At 41.3% G+C, this 25,591-nt stretch overlaps 1 protein-coding gene across 3 annotated transcripts in view; it reads right to left on the reverse strand.

The window, feature by feature from the left end:
- The window catches only part of PKHD1 (PKHD1 ciliary IPT domain containing fibrocystin/polyductin), a 239,609-nt gene that overhangs the window by 62,062 nt on the left and 151,956 nt on the right, over window positions 1–25,591 (reverse strand). For all 3 annotated transcript variants that reach the window (XM_080997326.1, XM_080997327.1, XM_080997328.1), the window contains 9 exons: window positions 21,586–21,651; window positions 20,190–20,324; window positions 13,179–13,316; window positions 8,340–8,453; window positions 7,923–8,010; window positions 6,385–6,539; window positions 5,437–5,583; window positions 3,661–4,542; window positions 1,676–1,844 (listed from right to left, as the gene is read on the reverse strand). In XM_080997326.1, coding sequence (XP_080853452.1) covers window positions 1,676–1,844; window positions 3,661–4,542; window positions 5,437–5,583; window positions 6,385–6,539; window positions 7,923–8,010; window positions 8,340–8,453; window positions 13,179–13,316; window positions 20,190–20,324; window positions 21,586–21,651 — 1,894 coding nt within the window. The remainder of the gene's footprint in view (window positions 1–1,675; window positions 1,845–3,660; window positions 4,543–5,436; window positions 5,584–6,384; window positions 6,540–7,922; window positions 8,011–8,339; window positions 8,454–13,178; window positions 13,317–20,189; window positions 20,325–21,585; window positions 21,652–25,591) is intronic.

Below are 25,591 nucleotides of genomic sequence, written 5' to 3' on the forward strand. Positions count from 1 at the left end.
CTCAGACCCAGAACAATACAAAACAAAATCGGAGTCACAAGTGGGTTAACAGTGGCCTCATTCAGACATAAAGTTAAATCATGGTTTAGAGTTACATGAATAAGTCATTCCGGCATGCTCCTTGCTCCCACTGTCTTATGCACAGGCACAGTTTGGAGGAAGATTCTGGCAGCAATTACTTTCAGGCTATGGGCACATTCGCAGCTTTAAACAAAGCAAGGTAGTTTCTTCCACACTACATTTCAAGTCACATTCTTATTTTGCTGTCCAGACCAGAGGGGAGCGGCAGGAGGTGTATTTACCTGATGCCCATTATGTGTTTTGCTTCCCTACAATGAACTCCAATTCACTGAAGCTGTCACCTGTACATGCAAAAGACCTGTCTGAAATGTATACAAATCAGGTGGAAGCTGGTTTGAGGTAAAATGCTTTAAACAGGAGGATTTCCCAAGAAGTTACTCAGCTTAAGTGGTGAAGCAATGATGATGCGTGCACAGCCTCCTTGCCCCTGAATCACAGCTTGTCTAAACTGAAGTAGGTCTGGTGCTTGGCACTTCCTATGGTGCTGAACCACAGTCCCTGGTTCAAAAGAAATGGGAAGCTCTGATTTGCTAAAAGTGGAATCAAAAGCTTCCTCAAGTTCACTGCAGTTCATTCATGCAGCATTAAAACATGATTTAGCATTACACCCAAACATAACCAGTAGCCTAAATTTATTTCCTTTGGAAATTAAAGAGTATGTGCCTAGACCTTGGGTTTGTTTTGGTCTGGATCTCTAACTTGGCCTTTTCCTGCCACTCCTGAGGTATAAACTCAAACTCGTTATAAGCAGACCAGTCAATGTAGAAGGCATTGCATGTACAGTCATACCTTGGAAGTCGAACAGCTTTGTTACCAAACGTTTTGGCTCCCAAACTTTGCAAACTCGGAAGTGACTGTTCCTGTTTGCAAACTATTTTTGGAAGCCGAACATCCGAAGGGGCTTCTGTGGCTTCCGATTGGCTATAGGAGTTTCCTACAGCCAATCAGAAGCCGCAATTTGGTTTTTGAACATTTTGGAAGTCAAACGGACTTCCAGAACAGATTCTGTTTGACTTCCAAGGTACGACTGTACTAGAAACAAGCCAAGGCTCCTAAACAGGGAATCCTAGAATCTCTGACTTTGCTAAAGGAGCTAGAGAACCTCTAACAAAGAAATATGTGCATTCTTCACTAAATTACATTTTCCAAAATGCTTTGCACAGGAAGCCAAAAAGACTTTCAAGTGGATTTAGATTTCTGCTGTGGAAATCTCTAGGTTAGGCTTGGGGAACCTATGAACCTCCAGATGTTTTTGGATTTCAACTCCCATCAGCCCCAGCCAGGACAGCCAATGAACCAGGATCATTGAAACTGCAGTTCAGTGACATAAAATGTCAGTTTTATTTGTCATACACAGTTTTTTTTTATTACATTTTTAACTAGTTTTTAGAAAAATAACAACATTGAAAGTTCTATTTTTATTGTTTTTATGTAAACTGATTAGAGATTTTTTTATTATATTAAGCAGTATATTTTTGTCATAAACAAATGCCTGGAGAGCCACAAGTTCCTCACCCTGGTCTAGATGAAGAGAAGCACCCAAATGCTTGACAGAAGCCCCAGCCAGGTTACTTGAAAGCGATGGCCCCCTTACCTATTTTGCAGTGGATGGAAGTAGAACATATTTTCTTCACTGACATGGAAAATGCTTGCCCTTTCGGATGTGACCAGATGCAGAATGCCTGCACCGTCAGGATTTGTCATGATGCAGATGTCTCTGTCGTCACTGTAGCAAGTTTTCCTAAAGCCAGCAAAGATGACATCTGATAATGAAGGAAAGCAGAGTTGTATGGAAAGGCTCAGCAGTCGCATCGTCCAAGGCTAAGAAAGGGATTTGACAAGCTGCATTGATAGGTTACAGGTCTATGGGATACTCTAGTCACCAGAAACATCGATGGAGACTTTCTATAGATGGGTGGTGTACACAATGAGAAACAAAAGAGTAAGAGGGGAAGATAATATCTGGGGCAGTGGTACCAAAAAAATGGCACTGCAGAGAAATAATCTGAACAGAGGAGGCAGCAAATCTACCTGGCGAAGCCCCTTGCATTGACTCAAACTCCTGCCTAATATTTGTTGTATTTTTTTTATGGAACACCCAGCCTGATCCCTCTATGACCTTTGCACATGAGGGAGCTTGGGTCAGACATTTTGACTTTCAGTGGGTCCAGGATAAGAGGCTTCAAAATTATTGAAATTCAGAGCCTGAATTGAATTTGGATAATGTACATTACAATTAGACAAAGGAAACATAATCAGCTTTGGTCTCTGAAACTATTGTTTATTATTTGCACAGTATCTATAATTAAGGCACAGTGATATCAACTGCAGACCCTAGATGTAACTGCTAATTAAATAGTACAGTTTGTGAGCATGTTACACAGATGACTTAGCAATCCTGCCAAATAAATGCCATAATGATTTTTTTCCACCTATTCTGACATATTCTTTTAAAATCAGAGGCTATGAGTTAGAATTTCAGTTTTCACTGAAATTAATTTGCATAAGAGCTCATGATTTTCCATCCTCCCACTGCAAAGGTGCTAATACTTGTAGACCCTGTTCATCTAAAGTTAGATATATGCCTAATACCCACTGAAACCTAACATAAATATCATTACTTTCAGTAGAACTTGGTATGCATAAGCTTAGCTGGATCAATGCCGCAATGTTCTGTTTAAAAATTTCTCACAATTTCTTGTTTTTCTTCTCAGAAGAAAACATTTAGCAAAATAACTAATTTTGTAACTTTTTCTGGTATTCCTCAGTTGTACATAAATATATAGTGTTGCATCATCATGCATCTAATGCAATGGGCTTTACTTATGATCCTGTGCATGTTTATTTGGAAGAAGGTTGTACTGTTCAATGAAACTTATTGGCCTTAGGAAAGAGAGCAGAGGACTAGTATTTAAGGTGCCACAACATACTGAGGTGTTTCATGTTAGAATTCCTGCTCTGTGATTGCAGTCATGGGATTGTTGTCTATCACATGACGGTATATGTTTTGACTCCACAGAGTGGGAAGTGATGGAGACCGGATGTTTGTGTTACTGTGTTCCGTGAAGTGGGACTATTGTCCTTTGTTCTTTCTCTTTGCTGTTTGATGCTAGAGAGAGAGGGAGCCATGTTGCAGTGCTCCATGTGTGTTTATATGTAAATAAAATAGATTAGCCAAAATGCTGAGTTGCTGACGTCTGTCACACAAGCTGCGCAAACTCTGCGGATCCCTAAGTGTGCCGATGTCTGTTGGCATCGGTCGCTGTGATGTTCAGGCAGAAGAAAGCTTTTGAAGCTCCCGAACGAACGACCAGGAGGGAGAGAACATGCCAGTTGGGCATGTGTCTCTGCCAGGGTCCTACTCAAGAACAGGACGAGCTCCTGACATTTCACTGGTTGGTTGGTTTTGCTGGAAAAAAAATAAGCTACTCACCCCCTCCTCTTAAATTTGCTGCTAATTTTATCAATTTCTGGAAATAAAAACCATTAGAGTCTTTGACATTTGAAAAATAATACTAGTCCTCTTTACAAAATTGATTAATGCAGGGCCCCATAAGCTCACAAAAATGTAACACCAACCTTGTAACATCATGATTCCCAGCACTACAGAATAATTTCTCATTTTATGCCATGGGCTGTCAGGCCACCAGCTATGATCAGAGGTGAAAGAAGGCCACAGTATGCCAACTCGACCCCTCCAAGGATTACGTGGAGCTCGATCAGTACTTGTCAAGTCAGCTGCAAGAGGTTGGATTCTGTCCTTGATGCAATCAAAGGAAGAGCTTGTGGCCACAAGGACAGAGTCTCGTAGTATGATGGACTGCCTTTCCAGGTGGGACTGCAGATCAGCAGGTGGGCTGTAAAGTACTGGCAGGAGACCCACAACATTGTCTACTAGTATCACTTTCTCTACCACTATGTTTCCTTTAAGATGAAACATGATCCCATAGTCATAGTTCTTGTAGGACAGAAAGCCTGTGATTTTGGTGCAGTTTGGAAAGCCATCTCCTCTGTATAAATGTATCCCGTGAAGGCTTGAATGAGCCACATTGTCAGTGCAAAGTGTCTCAGGTAAGAAACATTCTTGCCCTTTGATATGAAAGGCTATCCGTTCTGAGCCAGCTACAACATTGTTCTGTAGGCGGGTACCATCTACAGCATTCGTTTTGATGCCAGTCACCCAATGTACTGATTGCCCCGGTTGTTTGCTCAGAATAACAAGATTCCTGGTAAGGGTATGATTTTGGCCTTCCAAATGTATGCCGTGACCAACGGTTCCAAATACCACATTGCCGTGTAATAGGAGTCCGCTGCTTGCAAGCGCCTGAATACCAGCTCCACAGCTTTGGTGAACGCTGGAGGAGATTATGAAAGATTCATGGGATGCATTCCTGATGCCAACTGCTGGAGACTGTGAAGATCCAAAGCCCAAAATTTCAACATTAGAAAGCTGGAGGATACCTATAACACAGAAAAAGACAGAGCATGGAACTAGTTTCTCTTTTGTAACCATTAAACCCTGAGAAAAAACAAATCACATTATTAATGAATATCCTGCTGGGTTTTTTAAAAAAATAACATAAAGCCCTAAACCCATACAGTAGCACCTCGACTTACCCTAACCCTAACCCTAAACCTATCACAAACAATTCGACTTGCGACCACAGCAAACCTGGAAGTAAATACCGGGTTTACCGCCATTCGCGCATGCGCAGAAGTGGCTTCTGCCATCTACACATGCGCAGAATGACACTTCTACCAGTGACCCGGATCAACTCACAAACGGACCTCCAGAATGGATTCCATATGTGAGTAGAGGTTGCACTGTAGTCCTGAAGATGATACTGCAATATCTGAGAAAGCACATTGAAAAATTGCTTTAGGCAGTTCCAGTGGGATCTTTGAATAGCAGGCACCAAACCCCAACTGTTTTCAGACTCCCGTCAAAATGTCACTGGGCATTGCGAAGGGCTGAGGAAACAGCACTCTCACCCAACATGTTTCAGTCCATTTCATCTTGAAGCCCCAATCTCCAAAACAGCACAAGAGTCTCCACGGTGTTTCCTATAATAAACTATAACCTTGCTATCCCTCAGCAAGTGCTGGGTCATCCAAAATATTTCTTTACATATGCACTCCCCGGTGTGGCAGAATGCCACTTCAGCTGGCAGGGTAGAAAATTGCTATGGCGTTCCCCCCATTTTATGTACAATTAAAGGTACAAACAAATGTGCATAATCTGTATTGTCCTGTATACACACCATCATAACAGGAGGCACAGTAGCTGTGCATGGGAAGGTTCTGAGCTGCACTAGCTGAGAAATTTGAACAAAACAGCTATGAGTATTTGAGTACCTGCATACTGGGCTCCACTGGCATGGTGTCCCACTAAGATCCCCCCAGCACAATCCATGTCAGATTTAATTTGTATATTTCTTGTGAGAAGGCCAATCTCTGCAGCCAGAGGAATCCATTGTCCATTTTCTAATCTGTGGGATTGTCCTATACATGACATAATAGAAGGAAACATGAAGGTAAAAGCAGGTCAGTTTTAGCCATTCAAATGTCTCCACTTCAAAAATCAGAACAATAAGGTCCATTTCACTCTGGGTTCTCCTACTGGGTGACCAGCAAGAAAGTTGGAAGACTGCTCACTAACCAGCAGAATTAGAGAAGGGGTTATCTGTCAGAATTCACTAAATACTGAACTGGGAGATTTCTCAGGCTTTCATATGAAGCAGCAGGGAAAACAGAACCAACTGGACTAATCACATCCCAGAGAAAATGAAACAGGAAAAGGAGACATTTTCCAAAATAACTTGGGAGCATTATGCCTAGGGCTTCAAGTCCAATAACTGGGCAAGCATTGATGCTGTCAGTTTAGCACCAAAATATTGTTTAGATCACTCTGGAAGGATGTGGAAAACTCAGTGAACTCTGCCTGCAGCCCCTGCCCCATATCCACCCCCACTTCCACCCCCATATACCATATGAGGAAGGATCACTCTATGTTATGTAGTTTTGTTTTATATATATATTGTATACCACCCTGTGATCCTCAGATGAAGGCCAGTAGAGAAATTCAATTAATAATAATAATAATAATAATAATAATAATAATAATAATAATAATCTGACAGGGAAGGCCAGCAGGAATGATCCGTGACTTCAACATATGGAATTTCCACCTTTTCTGGTTATTGGCATAAGGAACTATGATACAAAATAAAAGCTTCTTAATGTGCCAGAGGTCCCAAGGATAAAACAGCCAACATACCTAGCCAAGGTTGAGAGTTTGCATACCTGTGTGTCTGTAGAGTAGACGTTCACGGATTCTAAGGCTATGATGGTTGACTTCTTCCAAAGTGAATATTTCAGCCTGATGAGCTTCATAGGAAGACGAACTGATGACAATATTGTCTCCATAATGCCAGTCCAATTCGTCTTGTACCATAATCCTATAAACCTCTGCAGAATTAATGTGAAGATCCTACACATTTTTTTAATGATACAAAAATAAACCCTATGGGGGGAAATGGTTTAGCAAAACAGGAGAATGCTAAAGCAAATGATCTTTAAGTGGCAAAATAATATTATATGAAGAATGCTGCGGCAGAGTAAAGGAGATTATTTAGTAGTCTTTTTCCCCCTGGGACAATTGAGGGGGAAAATAAAGTTTAAAATGGTATGACAGAAAGATACTGACACCTAGATTTAGATTTATTGAAGTTTGTATTTGCCTAGTACAAAAAAGTCCCTTAGCAGCTTACAACAAACAAAACCCATAATCATAACATCAGTCATACTCAAACTAAGGTGACCCATTAAACTGCTAAAACATCATTGTCACAGTTGTGAATTGCCTGATCAAAAGAAATAAAATCACCCCCTAAAATACCAGCAAACGCCCAGGAAACAGAAGAAAATCTATATAGGATATATAACAGAAGGGAAATGATCAAATATTAGGGCTGATCAGATAACGTCACTGAAAGCAAGGCTTACCTCTAGTCACATGGTTGCACTTTAGAATACTTTTGTCCCCCACTTATCAAATAAACCTGAAAATTATTAAAAGGTGAGCATATTTTCCAAATATGATTAGAAGGTAGGAAAATGGCTGCTCACCTGGTCCCAGGGTGGGCAGCAGTTGTAGCCCTGCATGATCACACACAAACATGATCACACACATACTTCATGATCACTCCCTGGGGTGAAATGCTCTCCCATGGGAGGCTGGCTGTTGTGGAATCCCCCTGCCACAAGGGATGGCATGAAAGCCCGCCATCCTCAGTTTGAACTGTCCAATCATTAGCAGGTTGAGGGTGGAGTCTGGGGGGGCAGACCAAAGTCTTCACTCCGGTCCACCGCCTGGAGATATAAGCCTACCTACACCTGCAATCCATAAAAGTAGTGGCCAGTTTTAAATCTCAGAATGTTGTATTGTGCAGTTTGTTTACACCTGTGGCTGGGATTGCCTTTCACCCACCAGGGTGTGGGGTGCTGTAAGTGGGTCCACAAGCACTTCTCTTTAGCAACTGTATTGCAGAAAAAGTGGTGTCATCAGTCCATGTGTGCAGTCATTTTAGGGTGACAGCGATCATCCACCCAGTTGTCTAGCATCACCCATATGGCCAGACCAGGAAACAGTGAAATCATATAGACAAATCTACACTGTTATCACTTTCACTACAAGATCCCTTATTGGCTGTGATTCTGTAGCCTACAAGAAGCAAATGAACCAAAAGGATAAGGTGCTGTAACTGAAAAAGACCCTGTCCACAGTCATCAGCCACTTCATCTCTCAAGACAGGGGGACAAAAAGAAGGGAGCCCCCTTACCTTTCATTGCCAGGGGCAGCATCACTTCTAAGGTATGTCCAAGAGTTCTGGGTATAAGCGCTATGCATCTGCAGCTTCCCATAAACACCTTGAAAGGGGAAGAGAAAACCATGCTGGGAGCAATAGCTACAAGGTCTGGCGCACACTAAGCAAGAATTCCCACTCTTGCCACATAAAGCACCATTACAAGAATTCCTGACTGGCTGCAAACTAAATAGCACCAGGGCTTTTTCCCCCCAGCTGAACTCAGTTCCGGCACCTCTCAGGTGGGCACCATTGCCTTTATAAGAGAACAAGGGTGAGTTCATCCATGGTGAGTTGCGGCACCTCTTTTACTAGAAAAAGAGCACTGAATAGCACCATGGCTTCTTTTCCCTATGCACCTTAAAGAATTCAAAATATGTTACTTAACCATACCAATGGTTCCAGGATCAGCACTTAAGCCATGTAATCGATCACAATAAACTCTCTCAGATGCACGAAGCAGAATTTGCACCTTTCTTCCTCTTTCTAATGGATGCTGCAAAGTACCTGACAGGGGGGGAAATGTACGGCTATTATTGATTGATTTTTATTCTTATCATACTTTTGTATAAAAGAAATTATCTCAAGTGGCTTAGAATAAATCTAAAAACTTTGAAAAAAATGTTATCATTAACATAGACATCAATTGCTAAAAGGCAAAGAAAAGAAAATTGTAACATGTAAATCCCCAAACTTGCTTGTGAAGTCCAAGTCCAATTGGCTTACTGTATTATGCAAACAAGACCATTATAACATTTGTAGCAGCAATGGGTAAAACTAGGTGAAAGCAACAGGCAATAACTTATGAGGTACAGCACACAACTAAGCATTAGAGGTATAATAATAATAATAATAATAATAATAATAATAATAATAATTTATTTATATCCCACCCTCCCCAGCTGAAGCCGGGCTCAGAGCGAATGGGTGTTTTAAGTGCCTCTCTGAGCACAGGAAGAAAACAAACCCAACAGATCTCCCCAGAAAGGCCATTCCAATAACTAATGGCTTGAAAAGTCAATTGATCGGGGGACATAAATTTCCATAAAGCAAGGATGTTGAAAACCATGAATATTTTGCTTAAATCCATTCATGCCCAGCAAACAGGAGTGCCAACTTGGCCCTGCAACCATGGGTGCCCAGGTCCGTGGGTGCCATGCACTGTGGGGGGCACCAAAATTTGTGGGAATCCGGCCCCTTCATGGGGAATTTTGTGGGTGCTCAGTCACCCAGGGCCCCAGGGAGTTGGTACCTATGCAAGCAAGCCAGTTCAGTTTACCTCTAATTTTATCCAATGACTTCTCTATAAATTGAGCATACAGTGGTACCTCAGGTTAAGTACTTAATTTGTTCTGGAGGTCCGTACTTAACCTGAAACTGTTCTTAACCTGAAGCACCACTTTAGCTAATGGGGCCTCCTCCTGCTGCTGCCGCGCTACTGGAGCACGATTTCTATTCTCATCCTGAAGCAAAGTTCTTAATCTGAAGCAGTATTTCTGGGTTAGCGGAGTCTGTAAACTGAAGCGTATGTAACCTGAAGCGTATGTAACCTGAGGTACCATTGTATGGCTGTGTGTTACTCAGTTCTGTGTATTGCAGTTCCAAAGCAGTACTCTAATACTCTAACTGATAAAACTGCACTTTGCAGTTTCATGATTAAGAGACTTCCCCAGTCCAAGAGACTTTGCTTTGCCCCACCCCCCACCCTGTCTATGACTGGACAGATTTTTCTACATCCCACCCTAAACCACCCTGGTGCTTGCTTATGACACAGCAGATTCTACAAGGCTCCAAGCAGACATGGTCTGCCTATGTCTACTACTTGACTGCTCCACTTCAGCAGTCCAGTTCCATCTTGGTTCCATCCAAAAGGCCAGCAACCCTAATGAGAACACAATAGTTCTCTTCTTTGCATGCAGACATACACACCAACATGCATGAACATTACATACATGCTGATGAGGTCTGAGCTGGTGCTCACTGGCCAGAATAGGAGTGTGGTGGATAGCTAAATGAAAATGTTGGCCCACTGTGTGGTGGCTGTGAAAAAATTCACTGTGTCTTGTATTCTGCATATCATATATATTCTACGGATGAAATGTCTAAATTCTAAGTGTATTCTCCAGTCTAACAGAAAGATTGGTAATGCACATGATGAGAAAAATGAAGCAAAAATCCAGAGGAAAGTAGCTGTTATCTTGCAATGATGTCTCTATACAGTAAGCTGTATTCCAACTGTGAATCTATTTATTTCACCAAGGGTAGTTCAGTGTCTCAGAAGAAAATGGCCTAGCATGAAACAGATACTTGGAGGGGAAAGTAGGGCAATTTTTGCCCTAGAGAAATGTAAGCAGAGTCCAGTTAGAGAGTTCAGCATTCCTCTAAAATTAGAGATTAAATCAATTATACAGCACAAAACTGCAGCAGATGTAGAATTAAAGAAATAAATCTGTGCAGAATTAGCCATCATGTCATGATCTTTTAACATTTTAAAAATTATGCATTTGGTGAAGAACAGAAAGCTTATAATATGTATCCTTAAGAAGCATTCTCCTCGTGAACCTTAAAAAATAATTATATAAATAAATGTATTGTGTGCAATTAATCTTTTATTAAGCTGTCATCGCCGCAGCTCTGATTAAGAATAGGCACAAGTGGTCCTGATCCTGGATGTGGTGAATGAAACAAACAAACAAAAATTTTCCCCAGAAATGTAGCACCACACTTCATGCACATGACACTGCTACAGAACAAAAGCATCTTCCACATCTAGCAAACTTGCATGAGTAGTTCTGACTGACATAGACACAACCTTTTCCCCTCTTCTGCCAGTAATCTACCAGTGAGGGGTGGGTGAAGTTTTAAAAACAAAAACAAAAACCACAAAGTTTATATATTGCTCAATTGACAGAAAGCATCTAAGCTGTTTGCAAAGAACATTCTGAAATATTAAAAAATACCAAAAATAGCTAATGTTAAGAACCAATCGACATAATTTTTAATCAATCGATAAATAAAACCAGCAATTCTGAAACTATTATAAGTAGTCAAATTGCATGTTTAAATTACATGCCTGTGTAGGCATGTCTGAACAAAAAGGCTTCTAGCAGGCCCCTAAGAGGCAAAGAAATCCACTCAATAAATAAAGAGTAGACACAGCCACCCTAAAGGACTGGTACCTCTTCAAGCATTAGGCTCCCATGCAGTTCTCAGCTGGAGACGACTACTTCCCGTAGTACAGTGATTCCCTAATCCAAGGGTTGGGAAATCTTTTTGGTCCTTGTGCAGATTCTTATTAGGATCTGCCTCACACTCCAAATTTGACAGGTGGGCAAGGCCAACCTGATAATTTCCTGTCATCACAAATGATGTCAAAGAGAGGGGGAATCCTATGTAGCTCTGGGTTCCTGCTTTGTGCAGCCCTCCCAACCATCAGTTGTCAGCTGTTTTGGAAGCTGCTCAAGTTCCACCCTTTTGTCTGCATGACACTTGTAGGATGGATGCAAGTGGCTTATCCCAAATGGCCTTGCAGACCAAATGGGGATGACTGTGCCTAAACAGTGAGTAGTGAGAGTCTGGAGGAGATAAAACTGATGGTGGATGAGTATGATAGGACAGAGCAGAGGAGACAATTAATGTGAGCATAAGGGGGGAATCTTGTATAGCCAAATGAATAGAAGGCTCAAGGGCGATCCAAGGATAGTAACTCAGCAGTTCCACTTTTGGTCACACCAGATGCCATTGAGAAAGTCACAAAAAACTAGCTTGATAAAATAAATGTTATGTCCTTAAAAGAATCCACAGCATGCTCATTATCTTCAAATAAACCACATCTGGAATTCCAACTACGTTGAGGAAGAAATTCACTTCCAAGTGTCTCTTACTCTAGGCTTGCGGCTCTGGTCTGGGTCTCTATGCTAAGCACACAATTACCTTTCTGGAAAGGCACTGCCATGTTTTCACCTGCATTTCCAGTTTGCATCAGTGCAGAATCTGAGTCTCGGATGTTTCCCTGCCACAGAGGCTATGGCATCTTCTTCTATTGTTGGGCAGAACAAAGTGCAAGGCCCAACATAGCTATTAAACTAAGTATTGTCTATTATTAATTCAATTCTTCATGCTGGCTATGGCTTTTTCATTTCCTCTCTAAGTGATAAAAATCTGCCCTGCCTAACTCTGATTCAGGATCTTTGAAAAGCATGAGATGGGCTTGGAAATTCATAAAGAGAAAGTGCTTCCAGAAACTTTCGTATGTAAAAAAGAGAGAAAAGTCTCCATGTTCTTCAAAGTTCTGTATCCAAAGAAGCAGCATTGGGTCTGATACAATCAATACAAGAAAGGCTTGCATTTTTTAGGACTGAGAACATTTATGGTCTGGCAATTCTGGGAAGAGGAGGACTTTTGCCAAGCTGGCTGAATCTCATGGGAACACATCCAACAAAGACTCTTCTTGTACCTTACAGACTTATTTTGGCATAAGCTTTCATGGATCCTGTGGATCTATGGATCATGGTCACTGCTAGTTATCAACTATTAAGAATATCCATCTTTGGACTTACCCTCCTCACTAACTCTTAAACCGTTATTTTATTCCCAAGACAAAAATGAATTCTAAAATGTTTCCATTTTTCCAAAGCCATATTAACTAGATGGACCCCTTGAGATTAACCAGAAAAAAGTTTCAGGTTGCCTTCCTCAAGTACCCAATTACTCAAATTCCCCCTACAAAGTTCCTAAAAAAGCAATTTTGAAAAAGGTCAAAGAGTGACCAACACAGCAGTATTAAAATGGCAAGGATCCCTGTAAGTAACTAAAATAGCCTGATTTGTAAAGCTTACGATGTAATGAATTATGGAAAATGACTTGTATATCGCATATAAATAATTAGTTGTCTTCATTGTGAATGAATGGGCTCAATCACACTTGGGATGATGATGAATTAGGAAATAATGGATAACATACTGCAATATTCCTTCAGGAATGCTACTCATGTTCAAAGAGGAAAAAATGCAACACAAAGAGTCCTTATAATCTCAGTTTATATGGCTAATAGCTCCTGGACATGGATCAGCCACTCAGTGTTATTGGTATCCCCGCCAGCCCCATGAAAGTATATTCCTGCTGCTGGTGTTATTATCAGTAACAGCAGTGGGGATGTGTAGATGTGTTGTTTGTCCTTGACCAGCACCCAGCATGCAGATTTCCTGCTGCTTATTTTTCTTCTTCACTTACCCACTCTCAGTTCACCGCCAGCAATCACAATACAGGCTGCGCTAAGTACATTGCTGGAATTTGATGGGAATTCCAGTGTGCCCTGGATATAGAGGCCTCGTACACGAGGAAGGGTTGTATCCACAAAGATGCTTCGGCCTGAGAAAGAGGGAGGAAAGGGAGGGAGAAGTCTGTAACGCCTGTGGTTTCAATTCAATATAAACACTTAAGGAAGCACTCTGCCTCCAACAGTCTTCAAATTTGAAATGAAAGAACGTATAACACGACACCAAGAAAAGAGAGAAGATCTTCATGGTCTGATATGAGGTGCTTTCTGGAGCAGCCACTAATACTGTTCAAATAATGACCTACCTTCCATGAGAATGCGGGGGGATGGCATACGTTTTAATGGAACGCTGACCCAAAGAGGAACAAAAATGCCCCTTGCTGTTGCTCTGTGACTTTAAAAGGGAAGTGGGCAGGTTCTGGCTTTTCCTTCTCACTCTGTGCATAGGATACCACGGTGTATCTGTGATGGCTACCCCTCTCACCAACACGCTCACTTCCTTCCTCAGATCACACACAACAGCCTCTTCATTGTTCTCAGGCTCATGGCAAGTGATTGTCTGTATTTTCAATCCAGACTTCATGCACACTTTAATCTCTCCTAGCGAAACTAATTGGTTTAACAGTACTTCAGTGTGCTGGCATTGCAGTAGGTTGGTGTTAAGTTGCTAGAGAAAAGCAGCAAACATTTACACACACACATACACACACACACACACAAAGATACCTGGACCATGATTAAGAGGCTTTCAAAAAATGCATACTGCATTCAGAATCTCAACATACTACTGTATCATTAGCTCCTGCTGCTACTAAAATAACAGGCCTAATTTAATTAGTCTGTAAATAAACACATGAAAATTCTCCCTTGATCTCTTTCTCCCAGTCAGCAAATAAATTCAGTGAAACACTTGCTTGTGAATGCAGCTTAAGGGAATCAACATATTTTTTTAAGAGACACAAAGCAAAAGGATTGGTCTTCATGCTTCAGATGGGCTGCCTGTGTTTCTTCCACACTGCCTGCCACTGAGCTCCGAAGGATGAAAAAGTTACACAACAAATCAATCTGTTTTGTCATTCAGACACCACATTATCATCAGGTCAAGTTACTAGTCAAACAAACAGTGGAAAACAGATGGCTCCAAAGTGAATAGAAGGCCTCTTTTCTCTCCTTGTGCTATAAATAAACAAAAGAAGCAGAGGTCAAGTAGATTATGAATGGAGGCAGAATGGCCAAGTACCCATAGCTGCAGTTTGAATGACAGAAAGGTCATTTGGGTGAACTCTATCTATGTCATCTACTGTTACTTTATTAACAAATAATTCAAACTTCCTTTTTTTAAAGCAAGATTTTTCTATGTTGCACTCAGAAAAACAACATAGAAATTGTTTTTTGCTTTAAAAGGAGACCATTTCTAACCTCGGGGCATAATTTCAAATATTCAAAATACATTTAACCCTCCATTCTAAAGACACAGATCAGTGATTTTCAGACTATTGACAGGGAAACTCTTGGGGAAGTTTATCCAAGACTCCTCAATGAGAAGACTGACAATTGCAGATGTTTCTCTGAGAAATAGCTATTTCCCCAGGATGTGCAACCACAGCAGCATGTTGCTGTTATCTGGAGCACACTCTCCGTTCGCATGGGACAATAAAGTGAGACCCAACTGGTCTTTAAGAAAAGTTCCACACCAACTCATTGTGTGCGTCCTAGAACACGCTCCCTAATCTCAGCAGCGCAAGAGGGTTTGTTGATAGAGAAGTTAGTGCTGAAAGATTTCTCTGGAGGAAGAAAGTGTGAGAACTACTGATCTAGGTGACCACAAAGCCACTTCCGGCCTGCCCAGGAGGTGGGGTTGCGGGCTTCACGCCCACCCCCCACGTGAGCGGGGGCTGGTTTCAGCCCCTGCGAGAGCAGGGGAATCCCGGCTGCGTCTGCCCTTTGGCGCTATGCGCATTGGCGAAGTGGTTTGTAAGGCCCAACCAGAATCCGCTGCCCGGGGTTCGTTTGAGAGACCTGACCTTGTTCAGATCCAATTTAGTCCTGCATGTCAAATGTTCCAAAACCGATCAGCAGTAAAGGACACTAAACATTTCATGTACGTGAGACCAATCGTCTCAGGTCCATTCCTTATACATTTGGATGGCTCCCGCCTTGCACGGCATCAGTCCACGCGCGTTATACGAAGGGAGATTGCTGCCTGCGGTTTATCCTCAGCTGAATTCGTGGCTAACTCCTTTAGGATTGGGGCCGCCACCACAGCACTGCATTTGGGACTCTCAGCTGAAAGGATGAAGGACTTGGGGGCAGTGGAAGTCTGATGCATTTAAGGGATATATTCGTAAGACCTTGTGACTGTTCACAGTATACCTGACCTGGCTTTGTTACCTTCTTTTGCTTTCAGGTGACGTTGTGCATATTTGGAGTATAGGCCCTGCACTGTCCACTGAGATAGAAACCATGCCATTAACGGGGACCTAGGGTGCAGGAGCTATGAGGGCGTGCATCTGGATAATCGGGCACAGCATTGTGCATTGGGCCAGGATCCGCGCCATCAATTCCAGTCTCGGGCCGCACCTTAACTACATCAATATATCTTGGATCTATCGGAGGGGAATGCGCTGGGCTGAAATGTTGCCCGCAATTAGGGCCAGAGCGGCAGCGGAGGGCCCCCCAGATGCTTTAGTTATCCACTTAGGCAAAAAGGATTTAGCTTACAGAAAGGCAGTCGACTTGATGTGGCATATCTTTAGTGACTTTGAGGAACTTAAGGCCTCTTATCCAAACATCACCATTCTTTGGGCCTTGTTGATGGAAAGCCGGGTTTGGAGAGAGAGCAGGTGCCCGATAGCCACAAATAGGACTAGGAAAGCCTTGGATCGGGCGGTGGTGCATAGAGTGGCAGCCCTAGGTGGGTGGGTCATTGAGTACCCGGGCAACTGCGAGGCCCTCTACCGGCTTGATGGCGTGCATCTTTCGGATGCGGGAAATGATATTTGGCTTGATGGCGTGCATCTTTCAGATGTGGGAAATGACATGTGGCTTACTGATATAGCAAAGGGGATAAGGGATTGGTTTCAGGCATGAGAGTATTGGCGGCAAGCGATTGCTCGTGTGGCGGTAGGCATTAGTAAGAAGGGGTTAAGAGGATGTGGGGGGGGAGGAACGCCATCACCTCCCCCCAGTGAGCGAAGGGTGGTCCGTTAAAGGACTCCAGGGGGCGTGGCCCTGTCCGAAGCCTATGGAGGTGTGGGCCAAAGGCACGCCCCCGAGCAGTGACCCGGGGGAGCTCCTAGTCGACGTGCCTCGGCAGGAGACTCCCCCGATATAGTGTTAACCCTTCCCCGTGTCTCCAGCAAATGAGCTGGAGCCGGATAGTCGTTAGGACCAATGCCTAAGCCAATGCCTCTCATTCCTGAATTCAATAAAGTTGTGGCCTAATTCGCCCATTAACCTTAAACTATGGTGTCTCGTGTCTTTATTTATCCTGGTGGGGGGCAGGAACTCGCCATGCAAAACTATGGGGTTGGTGTAGTACATTGGAATGGGGAAACACTTCCAGGGCATCCTCAGACGCCTTCAGTATTAGAACCTATACCTTAGAAGTACAGCAACTCCCTAGGAAGGGGTTACTGCTCTTCCCACCTCAAATAACTCTCGCTAGACCATTACAATGGCAATTGCCCAGACCACATTCATGCCGACACCTCATTAAAAGTGTGAACCATAGCAACATTGATCATTCTTTCTTTACTGTTGCTTTGCATGGGTTCTTATCAAATGCACTAACAGAAAGCACTCCTGCTTATGCAAGGCAAGGTACCAGATTTCCATGGATCCCTCCTACCCTCCCTCAAGCTGCTCTTGAGATTTGAAGAGCCCCCAGGAACTCTGCAGGAGTTGGCACAAAGAGCTGCAGTCCTGGTGGAAAGCAAATGCCACGAGCGGAATAATTTCATGTTACCACAAACCAACCACTGGATAAAATTCAGTAAGTTGACATAATACAGAAGATGCCTTGCAGAAATTGACTTGGAAATCAGAAAACAATACAGTGTCACAATAGTACACAGAAGCATAGGAAGGAAAGCCATTGTAGCTAAATTAATTTGGGGGAACTAGTCTAAGACGAGCAATTTTATAAGACATTAGCTTAAATCCTATTTTTCCCCCCTCACTGAACAGAAGGAGCTTGCATTTACAGAATAAAAACTTAAGTTCCAAGTCAGTAAGTGCATGCATAACATAGTCCGTGTCATCCTAGAGCGTATACTTCATCTAGTTCTCTGTTCCTTATTTGCTAAGCCACATATCCTTAGAAATAACTGAGCCTTTTTTAAAAAAAAAAAAAGTACTAACTTCCTATATACCGTAATCACTACTGTTTGAATGTGACCTTACATCAGCAACACAGATTTGTTTATTGTTAACTCGTCATGCACAAAAGTAGTTCTGCTGGTGAATGAATGAATGAATGAATCTGATCATCATCATCCACAACAACTAAGGGGCATAACCAGAATGGTGAGACCACAGCCACTCTGTTTTATGTGGTGTTGGAGTGATGCAGAAATATATTCAACAGAACAGCAGAGGGCTCTATTGTAGAGCTAAGCTCTTTCCACACTCCTTTAGGAAATGAAATAAAACTGAAGTATCTTATTCACATCTTACAACATACATCTATTTGTAGCATTAAATAACTTGGGGGCAAATATTGCATACTTTAGGTCATATAAACCTTGGGGGGAAAGGTCACGTGTGACTCATCTCTTTTCTCTCCATCCACTCTATACCACTTAATCAGCAAATGCTAATACATAACGAAGAAGGATACCACTCTAATATCTAAATTGATACACCATTCATGCATGCATGTTTTTTGTCTGGAGAAAAGTTCAGTAATGACACAGCTCTGGCATAAAACAAAACTTGCTAATGATTCAAGTAATGACACAAAATCCCTTTGATCAAGACTCTTGCACTAGAAAATGCCATAAATATACCACCAAGTGGAAATCAGGAACAACGGAAGCATTATTACATGAGATACAGGGCTCCAGCATTCATCTCTTCAAACAGAAAAACTTCAAAGCAAATCAGAATCAGAAAGAATAAAAAAAAAGCCCACTAACAACAGAGCAGATTCCACCACTAAAAAACAAAACTGCCGCAGGCTACATGATATCATATCTATACAACATACCATTGCTAGAAATTATAACATGCTTTTCTCTCGCACACAGTATTAGGGGTGCATTTCATTTGAACTTTGCATACAAATGTGAAAGCAGAAAGGAGAGCGACTGCATTTTGTCTAGAGCGAAGCCTGTGTTCATGCATGGCCTAAATTAACGCATCCCTAATTTCTGCACCTCACATAAGAAGCACTCTGGCACATGTTAGGCTTGTCTATGGTTATTGTTTTGACTCCTGGTGTGGAAAACAGAATTCTTTACACAAACACACAGTCAAGAAAAAGAAAAGTGGGGATTCTTAGGAAAAGAGTAAGTTAAGAGAGAGAGATCAGCTACAAAGAAAATTAAAGGAGTCAGGCAACACACATCCAAAAAGAAGATTAGAATGTGGCTTGCAAGAACTGCAGAGTATAAAATGAAGATTTAAATATCTGATATCTTTCCATGATCTTAGATATTAAAATCTTCATTTTATGCTCATGGTAAGAGGAAAGGGTTACAAATATTTTCACCAGAGGGCTACAGAATGAAAAAAAATGCATGTTCTAAAGCATGAATGACTTAACTTTTAAGCAGTACACTTGTCTTGTTTCTATTTGCCAATTAAGTATTTTGTTTTGGTTTCACTATTCAATCCATGATAGTGTTGCTTCTTTAAGCCTTTTTAAATTAGGTTTATTCAGAAGCGCTCAGGACTAAGCTTCCAAAAGGAAGATCCTCCAGGTGTGATTCTGAGGTCTGGGAATAATTTGTTTTGGAGACTTTGACTAAAGCAAGGAAGTCAGTGACCCTCTTTCTGGTGACTGTTCTGAAAGGAACCTCTTCAGAGGGCAAGGGGGTTGCGCCCACAGAGTGTTTCCATTTTTGCATTCTTAGATCAGAGGTGGAAGTGAGGAAATTTATAGTCCTCCCAATATTGTTGGACTGCAACTCCCATCATCCCCCATCATTGGTCATGCTGGCTGGGACTGATGAATGTTGGGGCCTGACATGTGGGAAGCCACAATGTTAAGTATGGTAGTTTAATTCACTGAAATTCTAAATGCTTGTATGCATTACTATGTGTTTAAATTTGATTGGTTGGTAACTGAATTCTAGCAAGTTCTCTAGTAGTTCTCATGTGATTGGATAACGTTGGTCATATGGGAGGTATCTAATGAAGGAGAGACTCCATTTTATGTGAAGTGTTTTAGAATCCACTGTGAACACTGCTACGTTGAATAGAGTGTTGGAGTGCTTCTTCTCTGCCTGAAAGAAAGCAAAGCTGAAGGATGGGAAAAAGTGGAAATATCTCATAGGAGCTTTAAGGTATGGCTTAACAGAGATAGAGAAGGCTGAGTGCTGAGCTCTGGAAAAAGAGGAAAATACCATTGTTTGGAAGTTAGAAGAAGAGATTGTAGGCCCATGCTTGGAGAAGCATGCGCCTGCAAATAATATGTTTTAATTTATCTATAACTATAATTTTCTGCAAGTAAAGTTTTTGAATGTTAAGTCTGGATATTTGTTTCGTTTCCAAAGAAGGGTGTCACTCATATATACAATTGAGCTTCTTAGCTGCAATTTCTCTACTCTTACTTCAACACACAAGTTCCCCCACCCTATCTTAGATGAACCAAAGCTCTATCCCCTTTTGGAATATGAAAAAGGGGAAATTGTGGATTCATTATCAGCATAACCCAGCTTTTCTGTGTATTTATTTATTTATTTATTTATTTCTCTCATGCTTCTATGATTTTTCTTTCACATCAGACCTTTTCTACTTACCAGGCAAAATGATGACGTCTTGACCAGTTGATGGTATGCTCTTATTGTAGCCACCCCAGCCCTTTGTCACACCATCCCAAGACTCAGAAAGTGACCATCTCAGAAGAGGTGGTGGTGGAGGAGGAGGAACTGGAGCTAGAAGCAGGGCATATTACTATAAACAGTGTACCTTATAAGCATAACCAAGGTGTGTAAATAAAGATGCTTATTCCTATCAAAACTGATCATTGACAGTATGCAATTCCATTACCAAGCTTAGATATTGGTTTCAACTATCAAAGCATTTAATACATACCATTCATAACAGCACAAAAAGAGTTAATCACAGATTTATGTTTCTCATGGACACATATTCACACCCAAAACAGATACTTCCCACCAACCAACAAAATCACAGCATTTGAAGTAAAAAAACACATACCCACATGCACACATGACTACTTTCCCAATCACTCCATCTTAACAGCAAGGAAAAATACTTCAATTTTCCAATGTGGTCTTAAAGATCAGAAGATCTTTAACTATGTGAAAATTGAAAACAAATTAAGAGAGATTTTCATTTTGTTAAAAAGCACAAATATACTCATTATTTTTAGTTCAGTTTTTTTCAAAATGCAATGATTTTTACTAATTTGTCATTTCATCAAAAACATAGCACAACACAATGTTGCTTTTTCCTCTTTTTCGCCAGTCTGGCCCCAACCCTATAAGGCAGGATAGCTCAGTTTGGAGGATGAAACTTAGGACTCAGCCACACTGGACTAATTAAAATGTTATCTATGTGTTATAAACATGTGATACCAGATGGCGCTGTAGAGCTGTGATCTGTCCCAATGAGAATTTGCATTGAGAGCTTTTTTATATAGCATTTTTAAAAATAGAGTTTTCCAAATCAGTATAGATCCAGCCTCAATCTCAGGCTTGTTGGGCAAAAGATTCCTGCATTGCAGGGGGTTGGACTACTGTAGATGATTCTTGTGGCCCCTTCCAATTCTACAATTCTATGATTTGCCTTCCTAAACAGCTCTGATTTCACGGAGTGCCTGTTAGAGGAGGGCAGGAGTAGTGTTGGGGTGTCGGAGATGTCAACATAAAAAAAGCATTCTTACTTCAATCTTCAGCCAAGAGCAGCTTACAGGTCAATTTTAAATATCCTGGGTGGTGGAAAGTAGACTTTTCTCCTTTCCTTTCAAAATTATTCTGTACAAAAATGTGTTTCCGTGTGCACTTGAAGCCTAATGCACTGGAATAATTATCTTTAAAATAGTCTGAAGTTAAAGAAGGCACCATTATTCTTTTTTAAAAAAGAATTACCCAAGTACAGACATTAGCCCACAAAAGCATTTCAGATAAACATTTTTAGTGGTCTGAATAATCCCACACCTTCAACACATACCGGGCATTGGTAAAGGGAGTGTGACTTCTGCCTGGAATGCCACTTGGATTGGGCCTTGACCTGTAACTAAATTTCAGAAGCCAACAGTTTACAGATAAAACTGACAAACAAATTAAAGTAGGCTAAAATATTATTCTACGATAATTTCCAATTGTAAACTTTGCTAAGCTACTCAGTTACTGAAGGCATTTCACAACCAGTTAAAATAATCCATGGATTCCTCACCTCTGATTTTTTTGTTCAACAATAGACATATGAATTAAATAAACAATTAAATACAAGTACAAACAACCAAAAGGAAAGAGAAAAATTCACCCTCTGGTCCCTGTTGCTCCAAGGTAACTGTTAGCCCTCCATTTGCAGTAGAAATTTAGCGGGAGATGTTCAACTTTTTTGTTCAACTACATTCCAGACTATTTAATCAATACATTTATAGATTTCAGTGACCAATTCTGTCCTCTGAGAAACTGTATATACCAGAGACAGACAGTGAAAAGCACATAATTTATCTTATTTATTAAAATATAAAGGTATCCCCAGCTGAAGACTCTTGGAAGATAAAACGAAATCATTACTGAATAATTACAGAATTATACAGTTGTAAGGACATATCATTAGGCAGACCTCCATTTTAAGATAGGATCTCCTACACTCAAGGCACCATACCGCAATTATCTGATGCACCAGATATTTATTGGAAAGTTTTAGCCTGTTCCATTGTCTCCCTATGGATCTTCTTCCATTGCTAAACTGCTGGTGTGCAACCATGTTCCAAATCCATCTCTCTGTAGCCAAATATATTGCAATAAAAACCAAACTAAAAACAATCAACACTGTGGGATCCACTTCTTTTATTTACTACATTTCCCCCTGCCCCATGTTTCCTCCCACGTGTGATTTAACTCTCATTTTATCCTCACAATAGCCTGAAGCAGGTTAGCCTGAGGGACAGCCAGCAGGTTTAAGGTCATCCAGTCAACTTTGCTGCTAAGGGAGGATTTGAACCTTGGCCTCCCTGAAACAAGTCTTAGCATCTAGACACTACGCTATTCTGGCTGTGCAACATCATAAGGTTCTCAGGCAATGGAAGTTCATAGAACAGTTGTATATACTCCACACTATCACCTATGCAAAGAAACAAAGGATCCCAATGCAAATTTGAGTGCCTCTTCACAAAATACAGCTTTAAAACCCTATGGCCCAGATAAAACCAAATAAAGGAGTGGGTAACAAGTACCATCAGTTTCCTCTCTGATTTTGGGCTTTGTTGGACACCTGGCTGATGTATTATTATTATTATTATTATTATTATTATTATTTAAAAGTCTTCCTTTAATTCAGCTTTCCCAACCATTTCCCCCTCTTCTAGCTAGGAGTTGATGCATAGGAGGAGCAATATGTTCATCAACTATGTGGTGACAGAAAACTTTGCCTGTGGTTATTAGAAAAAGCTAAAACTTGGATAAATGACCACAACAGACACACATAAACAGCAAGCCAGAGTATTCTATTCAACATTAAGTGGTTCAACATATATCACATGAAAAAATAACGTTGAAAGCTTTTAGAAATCATTGCCAAATCCAAGGAACTGTCAATGGTTTATGTAGCATTTCATGTTCAGGTAATCTATAACAAGCTTATTGAGAGAATGCAACCAGGATACCACACACTAAGACTTCAAAGAAACAAAATGAGTTTCGACCAAATCTAACCAAGTAAACCATTAATAGATTAATTTTAGCTCAACAAAATAGATGGGATGGAAAGTGTCTACTGTTCTCCACTAGGTTGCATTACAGGATCCACAACACAATGACTGTTTGGTCAAAGGGTGGCTTTTCAGCAGGCACCTAGATGGAAAAGTCATATTAGGTACTGCAGGTTTTTAGGAGGATGTTAGATCAAAGGGTCACTGCACAAGTCTATTAATTGAATAGAAGATGCAAATATACCAATCCACATACAGCACCTCGGAGTTTCTGCTACCTGGGTTCACCAGTTCCACTGTAATTATAGCATATAGTGATACATGAAATCCATCTTCATGGGCAGTTCTTTTCCACTGGGTATTCCACCGAGAGCCAGTGTGGTATAGTGGTTACGAGAGGTGGACTCGTAATTTGGAGAACCGGGTTCACTTCCCCGCTCCTCTACATGCAGCTGCTGGGTGACCTTGGGCTAGTCACACTACTCTGAAGCCTCTCAGCCTCTCACTCACCTCACAGAGTGTTTTTTGTGGGGGAGGAAGGTAAAGGAGATTGTGAGTCACTTTGAGACTCCTTAAGGGGAGTGAAAGGCGGGATATCAAGTCCAAATTCCTCTTCTTCATCATCATCTCACACCCAAACTACAGAAGATAACAACATTCTCATGTCTGTGTAGATGCAGGACTGATCTAGTCATGTTTAAGGCAGGGGTGAGCTGCAATTATTTTATTTTATTTTATTTTATTTTATTTTATTTTATTTTATTTTATTTTATTTTATTTTATTTTATTTTATTTTATTTTATTTTGGTATTGCTTTTATGGTCTTTCCTGTTTTATTGTATATATATTACACACTACCTTGATATTTTACATGAGTTGGCAGCATAGAGATTCTTCTACAAATAAATAAATCATGTTAAAGCCCCCAAAGAGCATGTGAGAGAGGGACTCTACCCCTCTTGCTGCTCTGCCTGTTGAACCGCTGGTCCCTCTACTGGGCTCTAAGGGAAAAGCAAATGTGTGGGGCTGCCTTCCTGCTCAGTGTACTCAGTGTGCACTTTAAACCAGGCATCCCCATCCCACTTTACATGTTTGTGAAAAGGCACCTTGAAAGACATGTCCTGCTGCCCCTGTGATTTATAAAGTAGGCTAATACACCAGTTCACAAGAATGCCTTGACAATGTTCCTTTACAACATATACGTAAAATAGCTTGAATATCTGACATTACAGCTATAAAAGTGAGAACATTCAGACTCCAACACTGAAGCTTCCATCCCAGCGCCGTCCCACAGACGGAGGGGGGGGGCAGGACCAGACTCAGCTGCTAACGAACACTTTCTTAATTGAGAGCTTTGAAGAACGTTCTCTGAAAACTCTGCATGTCAGGAAACTCTTTATGTGGTTTATCCATAACTGTGTAATGTTTTTTGTTTTTTGTTTAGTGTGGTTTGGTTAAGGCAGACTTACACAACAACAGATCAGTGCACAACGAGTGAAGTTAGTCAGCTTGCTTCCGATATCAGTGTGGGTTTTGTTTCCACTTTGCATGCAAAAACTGTCCTGACATTTCAAACTTGAGAAGGCACACGGTCCTTCCCAGAGCACATCAGGGTGGGATAATATAGAGTATAAGCAGCCTCTGCTGCACTCCAGGATGGCTTCCTTCAGATGTTCAGCTTTCTGAATCACAATGTATTTTCTTTTAACTGTGTCATTCAGACTGAAGCAAGAAAAAGAGTGTGTGAATTTAGGAGCACGCCAGTGAATGAGCTGGCATCTGATATGTATTTATTGACATTAAATTTTGGGTTTAATGCACTCCTGCCACTCTCCAACAATTCACTCTAAAAGGCTTTTAACTGGCACAAAAGGAGAGGGTCAAAAGTAAGTTGACCCCTAACAGAATGTACAATTATTAGAGAAGGCCAGGACAAGCGCAGCTGCTGGAACCCCACTGACATCGGAAAGTACTTCCAAAAGTCTGGTTATTAATAATACACCCAGGTTCCCCATCACCACCACCTCTACAAGGTCCCTTTAGCTTCTCTAAGAAGAATTATAGCCCTCCCTAGCAGCTGCAATAATTGTGTTCCCATTGTTGCACAGACCTCCCCTCGACCACCCCCTACAAGTGTCCATTGTTGGGGCAGAGTCAAGTGATTATATGCTCTGGCTGATACGGTTTGAGCCCAGCTGCCTAACTGCTGACACACGAGCACCGAAAGGGCGGGGGACCCACGTCTGCAAGACGGGGCTCTAACATGCCAGACCTTTTACATAAGTCAAACAGGAA

This window comes from Podarcis pityusensis (assembly GCF_964106645.2).
Source record: "Podarcis pityusensis genome assembly, chromosome: 3".
NCBI classification, from domain to species: Eukaryota; Metazoa; Chordata; class Lepidosauria; order Squamata; family Lacertidae; genus Podarcis; species Podarcis pityusensis.